Genomic DNA, 19,343 nt, shown 5'->3' with positions numbered 1-19,343 from the left:
ATTCATTATAGTAAGTTACTATTTGCATTGCAATCAAAGCTGAAATCAAACACGGCCAAGACAAAGGGGGTCCATAGACCTTATCGATTACCCTGAATACCAATGAAGTTATGCAACTTTGGGCTGAGCTCCTCAGTCATGAGCGCGACAAAATGACTACTTCTACTTAGTATTATAAACTATCACTATGTTTCCATAACGCAGATGATGAGAATTTGGAATTGTGCACACGCTGACTTACCGTGCGATAAGTGTTTGAGTATATTCATTCGCGTGTTGCGGATTTATGCGAGCGCTTTGTTAAAAAAGATAAGAAACTCTATGCCAAGGATCATAGCGGGATACTCCTGTCTTGCTTAGCAGCACGATTTCAAAATATGAATGACTGAAGTATGGAAAATGTTTAAAATGGAATAACTTGGGCGGCGACTTTTCGCGAATCATTTGCAAGTGCCAGTTTCGTTTTTCACAACCTTGAAACATTTGATAAAAAATTTGAGCAACAAAAATCACTTGACTTTCGGGTTTTTATCGTTTCTACGTGACAGATGACAGAAACTTGTGAATTAATCATGTCATGAAAACACAGTGACTGTCTATGACACAAATATGATCACTAGGCCAATGCTTAAGGTCGGTACAGGCTGACATCGTGGTATGAAAGATCGATAGTTGTTGTGCCAACACTGTGGTTGTAATTAAACTTTAAAGGCTGATTCCGCTCATTGAAAAGAATCAACCCTGAAATATTGATTGTATTTGACAAAAGTAGTTGTAGTGGCCCAAACTAACAAAAGTAGTTGTAGTGGCCCAAACTAACTCGTGTGGTCTATGCACTGCAGTCTATTTTCAGTCAGAATGGTTTTCAAAAACTAAAACGGGATAAAAAATTTTATACAATTTTGTGGTTCTGCATCGCTTGCTGAAGCTCTGATAGCAAGAGCAATAGTGATTATCTCAGGATTCAGCAGTACATCGATGGAAGCCGATTGGAAAATATCAGTTTTTTAAAGACTGGATTAATGCTGACATATCTTCATATGTCAGCGTTAATCCCAAAATACTTTAGTGCAGAGCCGTATAGCTTCACAGTGTCCCGCATCAAAAACCGGAAACAAAAACGCTTGTGTTCCAAAAATACCCGATCGACATACTGATCTCTAATGGAATACTCATACCTCGCTCTCAATACCGCTCCTTTTTGCATCTTTACGTTTTTACAAAAAAGTTATTAGTAGCTTTATGTAGGGAATTTTGTGCTCTTTCAAATGGTGTATGATACAACAATCAATTTTAAAGCGACTGCCGATGAGAGTAATTTTGGTTAGTTAATGTTGCGGCCTCTCCATTATAACTTATATAAAAATAGTAAGCGCGGCCTGTTTGTTTGGAAATGAGCGAGCTCCCATATACGCTTCCATTGGTCGTGGGACTCGGTGAAGATATACAGCTCTACTTCGGTGGTCGTCTGCGATCATAGTGATAAAACTATCCCCAACTCATCAGTATTTACATCAGTGAATAGTCCATAGTATAGCATTTTCATTATACATGTAGTCATGGAAACGATGAAATGCTAGTCCTGCAGCAACTGTCATGGATAAAATATAGATCAAGCAATCCGCGACAGCCAATCACCCTCGCCAAAGTGGTGCATTTTGCACAGACTTATGAATGGTCGGCAAACTATCGTGAAAGGTTGACAACTGCAATCTTTCCTGACACATCCGCACTGCCTCAATAAGCCATCGGTTTACAGAGCACATAGTCGACGAGGAATTGCTGAGAGGACAATGGCGATATAGTGTGAACCAGCCTTAAAAGTCAAAGACCAATAGATGTAACAGTTTTACATTTTAGCAGGCTGTATTTTGAGAATATTAGCCCCAGAGAGTTTAATAAGAGTATATCAGGCCATTTAAAATAAAAGTTAACTAGAATCTAAGATTTCACTTTAATTAGTAGGCTATTTCTTTTCTGATATGCATAACACTTTGCCCTCATTGGTGAAAATCCAACAAGTAACATTTGTCCTATACAACTCCTGAACGTTTGTCACTATGCAAAAAGACTCCAACTGAAACCAGACTCAGAGTTTGTGTAAAGACGGAACGAAGTACTTTGCAATAGCCTTGAAATCACACACATAAAAGGATATCGCTAAAGGCGTGGTCACACGAGCACCGAACCGACGTAGGATCGGTTCAGAGGCTGGTTCGGTTCGTGGCACATGTCACACGGCATCCGAAGTCACTTCGCTTCCTAGGTACCATATGTATAGAGACAGGACACGGTTCCATTAGTAGTTGTATTTGAGTTAAATATTTCTATTGTAAACAAAAAACTTTGAGGAACCATTATAAATTATAATTACAGCAGATTTATCAGATGATCGTTCAGCTGCTCAAAGCAAGTCCCTCGATACAAAGATTTTGCTAACCCTTCCCATCAACATAATTATATTTTTTATTAACTTATGAATGTTTTTCTATGCTGAGTACATAACAAACAAAAACAGTCTTTATCATAGTACTGTGGTTTTACATAAATAAATCAGTCAACGATACTTCATCAGGATGAATATGACACATTACTTATATTCTACACGAAAGAAAATCACAATCATTCGTTTACATTTATGCAAAACTTATGTGCAGCATCTTACATTTATGCAACACAATCATAAGTCCGGGTGAACCTTGTCGTAAATTGCTTCATGTTGTTTATTTAACGAAATAAAAGTATCGTCCCATTTCTTTTTTAACTTTACTCACACACACGTAAGGAGAAATGTGACGCGTGCTCGCTAGAATTTTAGAATTTTAACCAGCCAATAAGAGCAAGGGTTCGGCAAATTCAAATTTCGAGCAGCACCGAAATGGTTCGTTTCAGCCAGAAATGTCTTCGGCCGAACTTTTTACAGTTGAGAGCGACGTCGTTTTGCGTCATTTAGTTCAGTTCCGTGCTCGTGTGACCAGGCCTTAAGGTTGACTTGTATATTATTATAAGAAATAATTAGGATTACAGGGTTTGTGCAAATGAGGGCACCGGTGTAAAGGTAATTTGCACTGCTGATTAGTACATCTACAGCCAACACTGATCGACAGCATTCAATATGACATTCTGAGCATGACCTCACAAGCGTACATATGACTGCATTATTACAAAAAAGAATTTTTCACTAGGAAGGACAGCATAAAAAGAGTTTCATTCCGAGGAAGGAAGGCCTTAAGGCTTTTGGTTGTTCAACATAATGTTGCGAAAATAAATATAAAGGGGTGAAGCACACTAGAGGCGTCATGTAAGGCGTTGTGAAACATTGGTGCTGGCTTCAACCTTGCAACAAGAGCTCTGTCAAGAGCTCTTTACAGAGCTCTGTAAAGAGCTCTGAAGGGATCAAACACGAATGTAATCCTTCGCTCTTGATTTTTATGTAAATCAATTCATCTACATCTAGAACCTCCTTCTGTGACAGGAATTTCTTTTTTAAATACTATTGATTTCTACTATATTGGATACTAAAGTTATTATTTTTCCACACGGTCTGATTAGCTTTTATTGGTATTGATTGGTAAAATAAAGCCAAGACCAAATAAAAATGTACCTAGATAACTTGTTATATGCATTAGTAATGCATATAACAAGCATTAGTATGCATTAGCAATGCATTAGTATGCCAGCAACATGTGATCGGTAGTACAAAAGTCTTAGTGTAGCAGGAAGTAATGTTATTGTAGAGTGACCGAGTTTTATTGTAAAGCAAACTACCTTTTTCAATACGATTAACTTTTAACACATTCCCTGACAACTAGCCAGCCAATCAAAACGAAATGACAAGCGTAAACATCAAACTCTCTAAAGGCTGGTTTACACTATATCACCGATGTCGGAGTTGTCCTCTCCGTATTCATCGTCGACTATAAGCACTGTAAACCGATGGCATTGATGAAGCGATGAGAATACACCGGTGAAAGTTTGCAGCTATCAGACTTTCCTGATAGTTTGCCAAGCATCCACGAAAGCCTGTACAATGTAAACCATTTCGGCAACGGTGATTCACTGTCGCGGAAAGCGTAATCTATTTCTTTCCGTTTATGATAGCCCACTGCGGGACTAGTATTTGATTCTATCACACGAAAACGAAGAAGTTCCTTCGAAAAAAAATTCATACGAATAAGCGAATCATTTCAATTTTTTTCACGATATCAACATAATAAAATTTTTATTATAACGAAGGAAGTAGATAAAGATATTTGAAAATGGTTAAAAATGGAAGTAAAATTTCTGTTCTAACTCTATGCAAGAATTAATATGATTGGTTTACGCTGTTATATAGAAACAGCATTTGTAAATAGAGCCATATGGATGCCAGTATTTTAGCCATTAGGGTTTCTGCCACACCCTCCGAAATGCCGGAATACCGACCGTCCTGGGTTCAAAGGGTTAAACTAAAGAAATCTGTTGTCAGCAGACTGACTATCGATCGAGAACTAAGAGAAAGATATAATATATAAGATATAATATATAAGATATAATATATAAGATATAATATATAAGATATAATATATAAGATATAATATATAATATATAAGATATAATATATAAGATATAATATATAAGATATAATATATAAGATATAATATATAATATATAAGATATAATATATAAGATATAATATATAAGATATAATATATAAGATATAATATATAAGATATAATATATAAGATATAATATATAAGATATAATATATAAGATATAATATATAAGATATAATATATAAGATATAATATATAATATATAAGGTATAATATATAAGATATAATATATAAGATATAATATATAAGATATAATATATAAGATATAATATATAAGATATAATATATAAGATATAATATATAAGATATAATATATAAGATATAATATATAAGATATAATATATAAGATATAATATATAAGATATAATATATAAGATATAATATATAAGGTATAATATAACAACCAGAAACTCATTTCTTTACATTTAAGTGCATTGAATAATAATGAGGGGTGTCTAAATAAAAGTCTGTTTCTTTTGTTGACATTTCCTAATAATACAGAAAAAATATGTTGGCGAGTTGACAGATTTTTGGTTATACCAAACACTGTTCCAACAACACAATTAAGTTTAACAGATAGACTGGACTCAGATACAAACATGTGTAAAACTTGACCCAAACTTGCAGTGACTTACCTGAACAAGGAAGATACAAGTGAGTGAGTAGAAAGAGAAAAAGGTGGGCTTCCATCTCCCTTCAGATTATCGCTAGTCTTTCACTGTAGCCAGCATTCTCTCCTGCAAACAGGTTGGATAGCAATATTGCATCACAAAACCTATGCTTGATCGGCATGTGCCCAAGGTCCTCACGCACATCCCCAAGGTCTCCACGCATGTCCCCAAGGTTCCCACGCATGTCCCCAAAGTCCCTAAACATGTCCCCAAAACTAGGTAATAGTTAAAACTTATATTTATTGATTGTATCTTTATGTGTTTTGTACATCTGTCTGTCATAACTCAGTTGTTTTATTGCTGTAGGACTGTCTGCGGTGATTATCACTGCAGACTTTTGTCTGTTTTAATAAATAGAGCAGGTTTCAGAAAGAACTAAACATGTATGTAGAGGTTTGACCATCGTTCATTTTCTATGCATAAACTAAAAGGGTCAAATTATCGTTTCCTTTTATCCCTACCACTTTTATAACTTATAAAATAATATTATTTTGAATTTTGTATCAAAATATCACCAAAGACTGTATTAAATTCATTTTAACTTGAAGTATAAAATGAATTTAATACTTCAAGTTGAAATTTCTGATAAAACCATGCCTAATGTTATGCTTCAGAAACATAAAAAACCAAAAAACCTTGGCAATAGCCACATTTTCGATACCAACCACGGACATTGTCAAGGAAAACCCCTATCAGAAAATCAACCCGAGACTATCAACACTTATACATATTAAAGTTCATGACATAACAAAAATTAATTAAACATTAACAAGGTTCTATAAAAAAACGCTGTATATTAAAACAAGACTACATGTCTAGTAAATTGCTAAACAAATAAACCAAGAACAGGTCACACAAGTTTAAAACCAAATTGTCTGTTAGATAGACTTCAGGTCTCTCAAACATTCTACCAATTAAAAACTCATCTGGTTGTCATCACATTCCTAGACCCAGACTAATCATTTTCCAAGCATTGTCACAGGCGGAATAATAATAACAATAATAATAGTGGAATCTCTGATAGAAGCAGCTGCCAAGTTTGTTATGATATAGAAACCTCTTCATGGGTCCATTATCTTACTTGTAGAATCAACAGACTATAAAAAAGCAATGGAAGGTTGCGCCTCAACCAGATGGAAGTCAGTGGTCACGTTGATGGACTTCTATAACCAGAGAAGGCTAGGGCATGATAAAAGGCTAGGTGGTTTATACACATTCCCTAACTTTCATAAAACCGCAAGAGCTAGTCATTATTTTTGAACTACAGAAATATGCAACAGATTTTTTGAGTGAGTTTCACATCATCGAGTTTCATATCATCATAAGTAAACAATTCCCATAAAATTAATCATTTACTGATGCACGATATTATTAATGCACAATATAGTACCCCTAGTTTTTGCTATCATAAAAAAACTGGTTAGGGGAGCGGTTTTTGAAATTAGGAAACTAACCACCACTGTGATCCTGAAAGCAGCTGACAGAAGTTTCCTCTAACAGTTGAAACAGCAACTAGCATTGGTTTTATTACAAAATGGTTTACCAACATAAAACACATATTGGAGTCTGAATGAAAGAATTACTGCAAAATGTTTAATACTTCTACTAAAATCCTTTGTCTTCGCGAAATGCCTGGAGTACAGTAAAAAATGCTCGAAACAGGAAATGCTATGATGTCATCTTTTCAACCTGAAACCATTGAAGCTATATAACAAACCTTCTACCACTCCAACCAAAGACTTATCACAAATCAAATCTAATTAAGGTGCGTGGTGATTCCACCCGACTCTCACCATAGGAATTGCTAAGGAACACAAGTCTATAACGTGCTACTGTCTGTTAATCTATACTATAATAAAAGCAGTGTCCACCTGCCCGGAAAAAGATTGCCTCGCGTGGTGATCAAACCCAGGGCATTGGAATCCGAAGGCAAGAATGCTATCACTACACCAGTCAGGCGCCTTACAGCTTGGATATTGACTTTTTGGGTGTTAGGGCCAACGTACTATGGCTCAGCAAAGCGTTTCTGTACGGCCAAGAGCCGCATGATGCATCTTCAGAAAGCTTGTACAGATCGTTTCTGATCATGTAGTAAAAACATAGTTAATAAATTACTGTATCTATCTGTACTTCTAACAAAAAAAAAATTATCTCTATCTGTTGAGCCAATCAAAAAATGTAAACAACCCAACTTGAGCATAGTTCCGCTATGCAAAAACTTTTATTTTTATCGCAATTTATTATTTGCAAGGACTGGTTGTGCTAGGCGCATTACAGCTTCGAAGTTTTACTAATTTTAGATCTATGAACTTTGGGTGATTTTTATTGAACAATAGTATTACTGAGAGTTAATATTCATATTTTATCAGTAATAATAATCCCGTAAACTGTATTAATATTGATAAATCATTTCACTCGGACATGCTCACCGTCTTTTCGAAAATGGCCAAAAAAGTGTTCATTCTCATTCTGCAATGCATCTGTGGTAATTTTCCCGGCATCAGTTGATATAACATTTTATGATGGTTAATTTGGTATCAAAATATTTTCATAGAATGTGTCTTTCAAAGGTTATGACAATTTATAGGCGCTCTTGTCAAATATTAGGCTTTACTGAATATGTAGCCTAATTATGTCCGGATAAAAAAATTAATTTAGTAGCGAAATAGCTAATTATGTTCATACTGATTCCTCATGACGATCTCTCACAGTGCGCAGGACTGCGAGCGTACTAGTAATTGTATATTTCGCTTGTAAGTTTAATGTTTCTTAAACGTTTGTTTCTATCAAACTTGTTTATATATTAAAAGTATACATTAAAAAAATTAAAACGCGCGAAAGTAATCCGTTTTAAGCTGCATTAAAAATTTAAAACTAATCAATATTTTTGCCATATACACATATGAGTAGTATTCTGTACTCGGACATAAAAATGCATAGCTATCATGCAACCTCAAAAAAGCAGACCTTGGAAGGCAAATCAACAATAGGCTTTTGTCTCAATTTAAACATGAAAAAGTAGTGACGGCATAAAGTGGTTAAAAGACTTTTTGTCTCACATCTCCTTCAGCTAAGATGAAATGTAACTTGTAGAAGGTTGCTTTTGTTTTAAACTATACGAGTTTTGAACAGCATTCTATTCTTTCTTAACTTCACTACTAGGCTGTTTGGAGACAAATTATCGAGACCAATAACTCAGCAGGATATACGAGGAAACCAATAGAACAAGGGTCAATAGCCTGAAGTCATAAACACAAAACAGCCAGCACTTTCCTCTCTACATTGTATAATAACAGCCTTCCTCTTTGTCAATTATTTATCTGGCTGTCTTTGTGGTTACCCTAATGCGATGTCCATACCACAGCCGTCTCCTCTTTACCACAAAAACTAGCATGTCAAAAAGTCAGCATTACCTTCCTACTACTGGAATTTACCTCGTTTATGTTAGTGAGTGCATTCTCACAGTTTTTTGTACATCGGATTGGGTACAGCTGGTTTAGCCATTCATTTAATTCTGCTTGGAAATGTTTTGATTTACACATTTCTGCGAAAACTTCGAGATGATATAGAAGTTTGAATTTTTTTATACAAAATTTGTGAAATGATAATGGTATATATTCACTCTTCACCACTCCATTTCTTCCATTTCCCTTAACTTTAATCAGACGAAATTTATTTTTTTCACTAAGGAATGAATTTTTAAAAACTAGCTGTTACAAAGAATGAATGTTGTGGCAGAAATAACCTAGATAAGATTGTCATTACACAACAATATTTCACATGTAATGCCAGCATCGATGAATTGCACTACACCAGAAATGGTTGTGTGAAATGTACTCCGCGCATGAACTCCGTTTTTTATTAGTTGATTCTGCAAGTGCTGAGTCTAGTTTTTGGCTTTTTGAAAGTTACTAATATCAACAGTTCAACCAAAAATAGCCACGGAAAAGGACTTAGTGAATACACAAATATTAACCCCTTACAATTTTATTTCAAACTTCCTATAATTATAACATTCAAAAGTCATTATAATCATCAAAGCACTTTTTTACCAACAGCGGAACAAAACATCGCGTGTAGTCATCCCTTGTAATTGATAACTATTCTAATCTGAAGCAGTATGTGAAGATGACAGGGAGACTCATTTCACATAAATCTACATCTGACAATATGGTAAGATGCCATTGGCATCTTGCCAACATATGAATGTGTCTTAACAATCGAAAACAAACATACGTGACAAAAACCCATTTTATAGCTGACAGCTGTTTAACTAATAAAACAACTTGCTTTCAAAAGCTACTTTTAGAATTTGATGTAAAGGTTTATGAAATGACTAAATACCTAAATTTCATCAGTGCTATTAACTGTGGATATTATAACAACAATAGTTTCTTAAACATGCCAAAAGAAAGCTGTTGGACAACTTGAGTAACAAAAATTCAGTACAATAAGATTTTTTGAAAAACGTTAGAGACATTCTATAACACAAAATCGCAATTAATAGATTTAAAAATATCCCAAATCAAATTCCTTGAAAGGCTATAGCAGAGAGACTACCGGTTTACAGACATTATACTTATAGGTGTTTACAGAAACCTCTATTGTTGCTACTACAAACATGAACAGTTGGAAGAATGACCAGCTAAGTCGATTTGGGAATCAAATGTGTTTTTATTTAACTCCGTTATGTATTAAATGTGTTGCTTCAATAGTGTTGCTTTGATAGCAAGTTAAATGTGTTATCTCATAAACAAAAATATGTTGAACCGTTACCACTGCAGACTTGCTTTACAACCACCTACGTTCAGGCCTAATTGTCCATACAGTTTTCCAGTCACTTTTAAAAGCAATAATATCAAACACATTAACAAAATTAAACCTGGTAATTTAAACTAAATAAATATGGGTACGATGGGAGTTCAAGACAACGTACTATTGGGTGAAACAAACTAGACACCGTCATAAGATACTCAGAATTTCTGCTAACATGTTAAGTACAACTGACTCAAAAAACATATAATAAAAGCAGTTTGTATATTGCTAGAGAAAAAAGTTACTGGTTATTAATTACGAAAAACCACCGTGACACGTTCATGTTAACTTCAAGTGTGAGTCATGTTTTAAAGAGTTACAACTTACATGATGTCGTGAATCTTTCCAATTTATTCAAACCGATGATTTTGTTATAAAGTTTCAAACAGGATGAAGTGATAGGTATCGCAGGGTTAAATGTGATATAAAAGCTAGAGAATACCATAATGACATGACGACTTCATACAACAAAACTGATGGTTATGGGCGGGGTACTGGAGAGTCATAAGTCTATTTTCAGTAACTATGAAACGATGAAAGTAACGCCCCTTACCCTCACATTTGAGATTTTGAAATACAGCTAGAGTGATATTTTGAAGCCTTCTTCTTCAAAGCACAACATAATTTTGACGAATAAAAATGTCGGTGAGATACGCTCGAAAAACGTGTCAATTAAAAAAAATAGGTAGCCTGCATTCTTGGGCTTGACTATTTTAGCGTATTCAAGTTCCCACACAGCGCTCTTTCGTATGTAACCTGTATACACAATGTTCTAGATATTTTACGCCAGTTACATATGTCGTTTCGAGGTAGTTGAAGTACAATATTACAAACACAAATAAAAGTTTTTGAAAAATATCTACTAAACTGCAAATAGGGCTAATCTGATCAATTTAGATGATTAGCTAGATTGCTAGGTGAACTTGCAAAATATTTTCTTTACGATGAGTGCTTTGCGCATTATTTTGGCTCGTATGCGTACAGCTCCATTTTACCGTATACTCGGTGCATGTTTTGTTGATCATTAATGAATCCATTTTAGCTTCTTCGGATGCATATACTAAAAAGCATTTGAGAACCTTTCAACTAAGTTGTGCGCCTTGTTATGTCTATGCTACAGTTTTTTTGCAATCTGTAAATGTACTCATGCACTTATTTAATTTTAGTTAGCACTCAGATTTCAGGAAATGAAGAATAACTCTGCTTATTACTGTTAATCACGAATTTTCATTCGTGCTACCTGTTGTAATTTTCAATTTTTTTTACTGTTTTTACAGTTTTTACTGCTTATGACTTTAATTAATAATGCGTTGAGATTTTGTTTTGTTATCATTGAATTGTTCTAATAAGACCATACTTAACGAGTGTCCTCATTTAGCAAGTGTCCTCACTTCAGCTTGGTTGGAAAATTTTGCTACTTACATTTTAATGTACTCAAATTTTGACTTTAGGTAAATCTGACCTGTTATCTAGACTTGTGTCAGTATATTTGCTTTTTTATTTATTCTATCCTTTAAATTTAAAAGTTTGATTTAATTTTTTATTTCAGCGTATTGGAGCATTGCTCTAAAAAAGCTTTTACGTATGAAGTGACAAATTTTGTGGGTTACGTCATAATTCTAAAGTTTTGTTTTATTGAAAGCTGGTATCTGAGTCTATGTGATGAGCAATCAGCTTGGCATTTAAATTGTAGAACATGTGGACTAGTGTAATCGAGAAATATTGTTCTCTCTCTGTTATTTTATAAAATCCTTAATTTGGGATCTTCATCCTTCATTTATAGCTCATCTAGCAAAACTTGCTATCTCTTCATTCAATATTACTAATAGACACTAGTTACTTTGAGTGAATCAATCTATGCATCACAACAAAGCGCAAACTATGTTTTCATTTTTGAGCTAAAATGGAGACACAAGTGAGCTAATGTAACAAAGGTGAAATTGAATTGAATGCACTTTTAGCGCTTTCTGCTTTATATAAGATATTTCAAGGAGCAGAGACCCAAAGAATCAGTAGTAATAAAGTTCAGAAGATTTACTTGAACTCATGCTGTAATAATCTTGTTGAAAAACAATTCTTCATATTCACATGTCAACATGAAGTTCTCTAAAAAAGTTTTTGCTTTAGGCAAGAGTCTAGCTTTTTTTTAAAGATTCATCAGCTGTCTATCTTTAAATACAGCACAAACACACTTAGAAAAATATTTCTTCTCAACTAAAGTCGGTCACTCACATTCATATATATATTTGGCTACTCTACTAGAGATTGAGATAGCATTACAAGATTGTCTCGACTGCGTTATTGTTGATTAAGGACTTGTCAACTAATTTAGTTTTCTTGGTTGCATTACTGTCTTAAAACTGAATGCAATAAATGGAAGCATGAGTTTTTATATTGGCACACATGATCTGGGCCTGTTTACATGTTGTGCCATTATCCAATGGCTAATGGCACATAAGTTGTGCCATTAGCCATTGTGTCACTAACTTTTTTTTGCATAAGTTGGAAATGTGATTTTTATTGTCAAACGCACCATTCACATCATATTACATATGTTTTAGCTAGTATTGTTAAATAAAATATATCAAGAGCCTATTAGTTTGCAGATGCTACTGTGCTTGTGTTCTGGATTCTTTAAACTACAAAAATATTATTTTGCACTGTAAAATGTCTTAGTGCTTCAGCTTGAAGATTGATTTGGGCTGAACCCAGTATTAATCTTGCGTGTGCTGTTCTGCAGCTACATCATCACTGTAATTTTTCTCTATTCTGATCACACTGCAATAATTTAAGTTTTCATTGTCTTTTACTGTAAGCAATGAGCATTTCCGATCGGATCTTTAAATATTTCTGCAAGAAACAGAAAAAGTTATCAAATACATTCTGATGGTTGTTTATTGTAGTTTCCTCGCTATGATATGTACCTCTTCTGGTAAATTGTAGAATAATATTTTAGTGTTGAGTTGTATTTTATGCTAAAAACATTTGAGGGCTGAGGTAGAACTTCAACTTCTAGCTCCAACTGATGTCCATTAAAAGTATAACCAAATTAATGCAAACAACCATTGTGTGACCACTTTATACATGAAAAGAATATATGTTTACACAAACTTCTTTTGTAGCAGCTGGTATAACAAGGGTAATGCAGTTTGGTATATCAAACCTGTAGATATGAGTGACAAAGAAAAGGGATATTCCGGTAAGAGCCTGAGAAATCACTTAGTCTCTTCTGTATACTTTACTAGCAATATTCCCTGTTATCTGTCATTCTATATAAGTTCAGATGAGTACATGAAGTCTCCTTTACCTTGTGCTGTCTCTCTGTGTACTCTACCAGCAATATTCCTTGTTATCTGTGATCCTGTACAGGTTCAGATAATGAGTCAATGAAGTCTCTTCTACCTTGCGCTGTCTCTCTGTATCCTCTGCCAGCAATATTCTCTGTTATCCGTGGTTCTGTACAGGTTCAGATGAGTTCATGAAGTACCCGTTATCTTGTGCTGTCTCTCTGAATACTCTGCCAGCAATATTCTCTGTTATCCATGGTTCTGTACAGGTTCAGATGAGTTCATGAAGTACCCGTTATCTTGTGCTGTCTCTCTGAATACTCTGCCAGCAATATTCTCTGTTATCCATGGTTCTGTACAGGTTCAGATGAGTTCATGAAGTACCCGTTATCTTGTGCTGTCTCTCTGTATACGCTACCACCAATATTCCCTGTTATTTGTGATCCTGTACAGGTTCCGATGAGTCAATGAAGTTTCCTCTACCTTGTGTTGTCTCTCTGTATACTCTACCAGCAATATTCCCTGTTATCTGTGATTCTGTACAGGTTCAAATAATGAGTCAATGAAGTCTCCTCTACCTTGTGCTGTCTCTCTGTATACTCTACCAGCAATATTCCTTGTTATCTGTGATTGTATACAGGTTCAGATGAGTATATGAAGTACCCTTTATCTTGTGCTGTCTTTCTGAATACTATACCAGCAATATTCCCTGTTATTTGTGATTCTATACAGGTGTAGATGAGTCAATGAAGTCTACTCTACCTTGTGCTGTCTCTTTTTATACTCTAATAGTGTTATTTTCTCTTATCTGTGATTCTGTACAGGTTCTGACAATGAGTCGATGAAGCCGCCTCTTCTTACCAAGAAGAAGAAGAAGTTGGATAAGCCTGGATACAAGATGTTTGATGCTGAGGGGTCTGACGATGAGGCAGTGCTCTATGATGATGCTGCTAAGTAATGTTCTTAACTTATTATATTGTTATTTGTTATTATTATATTATATTTTATTTTATTTTTTATTATATTATCATTATTGTTTTATTATATTGTTATTTTATCTCTAGATAGTCTATTAGGGAGCAAGCATGGCTTAGAGGGCCTGACCTTTGAACTGTCGTTGTTCAATTTCTCCTAATGCTTTAGGTAGTGGTAGAACAGGCATCTGACTTTCAACTGCTTTCTCTGCCATTTTTCCGATCGTTGATTATTAGTGGATTTTCCGACTAATGAATTAGTAGTGGAGTAATAGAGGATTAATCTGCTATGGTTACACAAAACAGTGGATACCGTACAACCTCTAATTGGACGCCATGGCGCTTTTTTTTTAAACCTTCCTCAATATTGGCGGTCAAATAAGGGGGTGTTCAAATAAAGGCTGGCGGTGTATTTTTTAAATGGCTCATCAAAATTTTGGGAAGATAAATTAAGCCCTTTTACGGGTAAAGCGAATTTTGCCTATATTTTGCACTCTCTTTCTGGTGGAGCGACATTACCCGTTTTGGATGCCATAAATCTGCTAACTTGCCTCCAACTTTTCAAAGACCACGTAATAAATATGCGTTGAGAAACCGAGAAGTATATTTACCAGTTGATATCTATTGCTTGCAATTAACCTGTGATGATATTATAGCCTGTGTCTTGCTTTACAATTTGTTGGAGTTTTCTATTTTTATTTCATTCTAAATTTGAAGACATTTTTTTATTTTATGTTTATATTTATCAATGTTGCATAAAAGCTCTTTGCATTCATTGATATGTTTCCTACAGTTTGCAGCCAAAACTAGCTTTTTATGTGCATTAGAATAGGAGTTACGAGCGTTGATTCGTTGTAAGATCAGATTATCGCAACGATGCTACCAAACCATTTGCTATAAATCTGCAAAATTATATGTTACCGGTATATAACAATAATTTATCAAATGCTACAAATATGTATTCATGAGCAAGTGACATAAACAAACCATACTTATAATACATGCAGAAACAAAAATTAACGTTTTTGAAACAAAATTGGTTGCATCGTTTGCTCGGCCAGATGCGTTCTGATTATTGCTTTCCATGGACCGAACATCTTTTGGTTGTTCAATACCTTCCACAATGTCTTCTGAGCTCAACTCTTTTTTCTCCACTGCTGAACTAGTCGATATTAGCGTTGAAACGATTTTTTTAGCACAGCAAAACTTTTATGCGTTGCATTTTGCACAAATGCAACGCGTAAAGTTGCAACGCCCATTTTAGAATTGCAACTCCAAAATGCCTTGGAATTGCAGCGTTACGTGTCTTTATTCTGTCGGTCTCTTTGCAACTATAGATGTCATAATCACACTTTCACTTGATCTGAGCATTTGAACCGCGATTGAGTTTTGTTGATTTTAATCTTGAAACATCTGGCACTCCGATCACCTCAAACATAAAAAACAATTGCAAATGAAGGAAAAATACCGGTACTTTTTAATAAAATCTACTTAAATTTTGTGCGAGTTCATTTTTAAAGGTAAAACATCTCTAGATAACCTTTCTCTTACAGTTCATTGCTGATTCCTGTCATGAGCTGCACTACTCTCCTCTCTTTTTTTTAGAGCACCTGTGGCCAAATTGAAAAAGCACAGCAGACCAAGTTTCAAATTCACAGGAAAAATTAAACTAAAGGATAAAGTAGGTTTACAGCGTCGTGAGTTACCCATAGAGTTATCCATGTGTAACTGATGAGTTACCATAGAGTTACCCACGTGTAACTCATGAGTTACCCATAGAGTTATCCATGTGTAGCTCATGAGTTACCCATAAATTACCAGTTATGTTTAGGCATCCATGTTCGTAGAAGTTTGTCTTGCATCAAAAGATGGCTTGTAGGTGTGCTGACATACCTTTTAAAGTGAGTTGGCCCTTCAAAATTGCAAGAAAAAATACTTCAGGTATACTATTGTTCATCGTATTGGATGTCCAATACCTAATACATTACTGTTGATTATTGAAGATTATATTGGAGTTTTGCGTTTCAGTATTGATATTGGATATTGTAATGTAGAAAGATTCACTATTGGATATTGGTATTGGATCTTGTCATACTCAATATTGGATATTGTTATTGGATATTGTCAGGCTCAATATTGGATATTGGCCAACTCAGTATTGGATATTGATATAGGATATTGGCTAGCTCAAATGTTGAATATTGGTGTTGATTATAGGATATTGAACAGCTCAAGTATTGGATTCCTAAGTGTAATTATCGATCTTTTACTTCTATGCGATAATTGTATTTTCTTCTGCACCAGTCGAGAGCGTTTTTTACTTCAGGAGAGGTATTTAAGCCAGAGACACTATTTAGATTTGTAATGAACAGTAAGTTTAGTGGGTACATTCTTTAGTTAATTAATTTTTATTTTCTCTGCTTCCTAAATATTAATTTAGGAATTTATTCCATCTAACATTTTATCAAATAGAGTAACCACTCTAGAATTTTCGTATGTTTTCATAATTTTTATGTACAATTTTATGCCATAATTTATCGTTTACATTTCTGTGTATGTCTTTTTGTTAAACCCTGTGTCCAGTTATAGTTATTAAAATCTTACAATGAAATATGTGCAAGGCACTGGATTTGATCTCGAGACCACCATATCTAGAGGCGGTAGACTTTAGCATTAAGCTACACTTAATACAATGGATTCATTTGGCAAATAGACATCACATCGGTTAGATTGGTTAGATGGGGTTAATAGCTAGCGCTGTTGACCGCTACGCGTAACAATTTTTAAATCAGCCTAAAACTCGGGTATTCTTTTAGTAAAGACTAGCGGAATGCTTGGCGTTGCACGGGTATTGAAAACATCTTACAAAACAGTGGCAGGTAATTTAGTTGCCTACCACTTGCCAATAGTCTGGCACATTGCCAATGGCTAATTTGAACGAGCTAGTATTGCTAAACTCACTAATAAGAGCCGTGAGAGCAAGCATAAAATGATGTTGCGCTGTAACGCAAAGCGGTATGCATATTTTCTCCCACATAGCGACATATATCGCCTAATGAATCTATCAATCAAGCTCAATGGTTTAGCATATTGTCTGGGAGACGGGAGGTTCCGACATGAACTCTTATGCAATATGAATTTGACTAGTCAGCACATAAAAGGCATTAACAATTTATTAATATTATTTGTTGTGTGTTGTCTGTATTGTTCTTTCTGTTCAGTATATATCATAAAAACTAGCATGCTTGCAGTCCCATGCAAGCATACTAGAAATATTTTCATGTGTACTAAGTATGTACATAATTATTCCGTATTGTGGCAAGGTGGCTGTGTGGCGCAGTGATTAGTGAGTCTATCTACAAAATGGAATATTCGAGTTCAATTCCCGTGCGATGAAATTTTTTCCTATCGCTCTTAGTAGACGGACGAACATGGCTCTTATTATAGTAAATATTTTAAAATACTGGTTGAAATTATCTGGCCAACTTTATGTTTTATCATTATTAAACTTTTACTACAACAAGGTTTATTGTAGAAATACACCTGTCTAATTGAATACTGGGATGGTATCATACACATATTTTAACTAGTCTAATTGCTTTATTGTGATATTCATATTCATTATTTATATTCTGGATACTGGTAGGCCCAGTGTGATTATTGAATATTGCTATTGTTATATTGCTGCTTTAATAGTGTGTATTGGTTTTGAGTATTGGATATTGTCAGATAGAGTATTGGATATTGAGTATTGGAATCGTTGGAGTATTGGGAAGGTTTGAGTTTTGGCCCCAAGCCTTGTACTAGATATGCTCATATCAAGGACACATAAAAGTGTTATAAAAGTGCTATATATGTTCATGTCTAGGAAACATGTTCTCTATATGTACCAGATATGTTCGTGTTAAGGACATATCAGTGTTTCTTATGTAGCTATTCAATATGTTCATGCCTATGAGTCTCATCTTTATGCTAATTAAAAGGAGGAAAAGGGCAGCACACTGGACAGGAAGGATGAAAAGGAGTCTCGCCGGCAGCAGTCAAAGAAGGTCAAGGAGAATAAAGAGCCGAAATTACATAAAAAGAAGGATAAATCTCAGTATAGCTTTGGCAGAAAGGTTTGCTATGACTTCACTAAATTCATGTGTGAAACTGCTAGCTAATTGGTCATGGTCAAGGGAGTTATCTCATCTTGCAGTTTTTTCTGTGAGAGTAATTTATTTATAGACAAAAATCATTAGCACTTGGCTTAACATAGAAGCGAGTCTGTCATGCAACGAAGTTACCATCATTGGCCAATGGTCTCATCAGTTTCTGACAGTTACTAGTTTAATAAAACCAGCCCAGGTATCTGCTATAAGAAAGTCAGTCATATATTCATAGTTTCCACTGAGTACATGCAATGTTGTCCAATCGAGCCAAGCCCTTTAATAATGTTGGATAGTTGTAAAAAATTGTTTTGTTTCTCTTCCTAAAATGGCTCTCAGGATGATCAATGACTGTGTACAGTGTTTTTTAACAGTGTTGTACCATTGACGAATATATGTAGGGCCTAGAACAATCATATTCAATCAGAGATTGCTTTCTGACTTTTTCAGTTTTTCATGCCTTGCAACATGTTCAATCCTTACAAAAGTGATCGTTTTTTCCAATAAACTTGAAAAAACTGTTTGTCATATTTAAACTGCAAGTTGTTAGTTGACAGGTATACTTATTTATTCTAGCTGTACCCCAAAGTAGGCATATTCAGTAGGCTGACTTGCAACAAAATTCACATTACAGTTATTTGATATCAAAAGATTCACCATGTCTTACTCTGTTGTGTTGTAGGATCAAAATATGTGGGAATGTGATTGCAAGCTCTTAAAAGCTCAAAAACGAACAGTTAATCGCAGCCACACGAGACCGCCGTAGTTTGGAATCTCTTTCCAAAATGGCTCAAATGGGGCGTAGTTGTTACAGGATGGTTTCCGTTTACACTTTCATGCAACCTCATTCGTC

General features: G+C 34.7%; 2 protein-coding genes across 3 annotated transcripts in view; one reads left to right on the top strand and one right to left on the bottom strand.

Moving 5' to 3' along the window:
• Window positions 1–10,543, bottom strand: part of LOC137400036 (transforming growth factor beta receptor type 3-like) — a 31,114-nt gene extending 20,571 nt beyond the window's left edge. Inside the window, exons 1-2 of one of the 2 annotated variants that reach the window (XM_068086344.1) lie at window positions 10,409–10,543; window positions 5,231–5,332 (exon numbers count right to left, since the gene is read on the bottom strand). In XM_068086344.1, coding sequence (XP_067942445.1) covers window positions 5,231–5,285 — 55 coding nt within the window. In that variant the 5' untranslated portion in view covers window positions 5,286–5,332; window positions 10,409–10,543. The remainder of the gene's footprint in view (window positions 1–5,230; window positions 5,333–10,408) is intronic. The other variant, XM_068086345.1, reaches the window with a different exon arrangement.
• Window positions 10,544–10,819: 276 nt separating this feature from the next.
• Window positions 10,820–19,343, top strand: part of LOC137400604 (ralA-binding protein 1-like) — a 42,194-nt gene continuing 33,670 nt past the window's right edge. The window contains exons 1-5 of the mRNA XM_068086935.1: window positions 10,820–10,890; window positions 13,204–13,280; window positions 14,193–14,322; window positions 15,948–16,023; window positions 18,326–18,460. Coding sequence (XP_067943036.1) covers window positions 13,253–13,280; window positions 14,193–14,322; window positions 15,948–16,023; window positions 18,326–18,460 — 369 coding nt within the window. The 5' untranslated portion in view covers window positions 10,820–10,890; window positions 13,204–13,252. The remainder of the gene's footprint in view (window positions 10,891–13,203; window positions 13,281–14,192; window positions 14,323–15,947; window positions 16,024–18,325; window positions 18,461–19,343) is intronic.

The sequence above is a fragment of the Watersipora subatra genome, chromosome 7 (assembly GCF_963576615.1).
Source record: "Watersipora subatra chromosome 7, tzWatSuba1.1, whole genome shotgun sequence".
Taxonomy (NCBI): Eukaryota; Metazoa; Bryozoa; class Gymnolaemata; order Cheilostomatida; family Watersiporidae; genus Watersipora; species Watersipora subatra.
The sequence above is the reverse complement of the archived record's forward strand: the minus strand, read 5'-3'. Positions and strand labels throughout refer to the sequence as shown.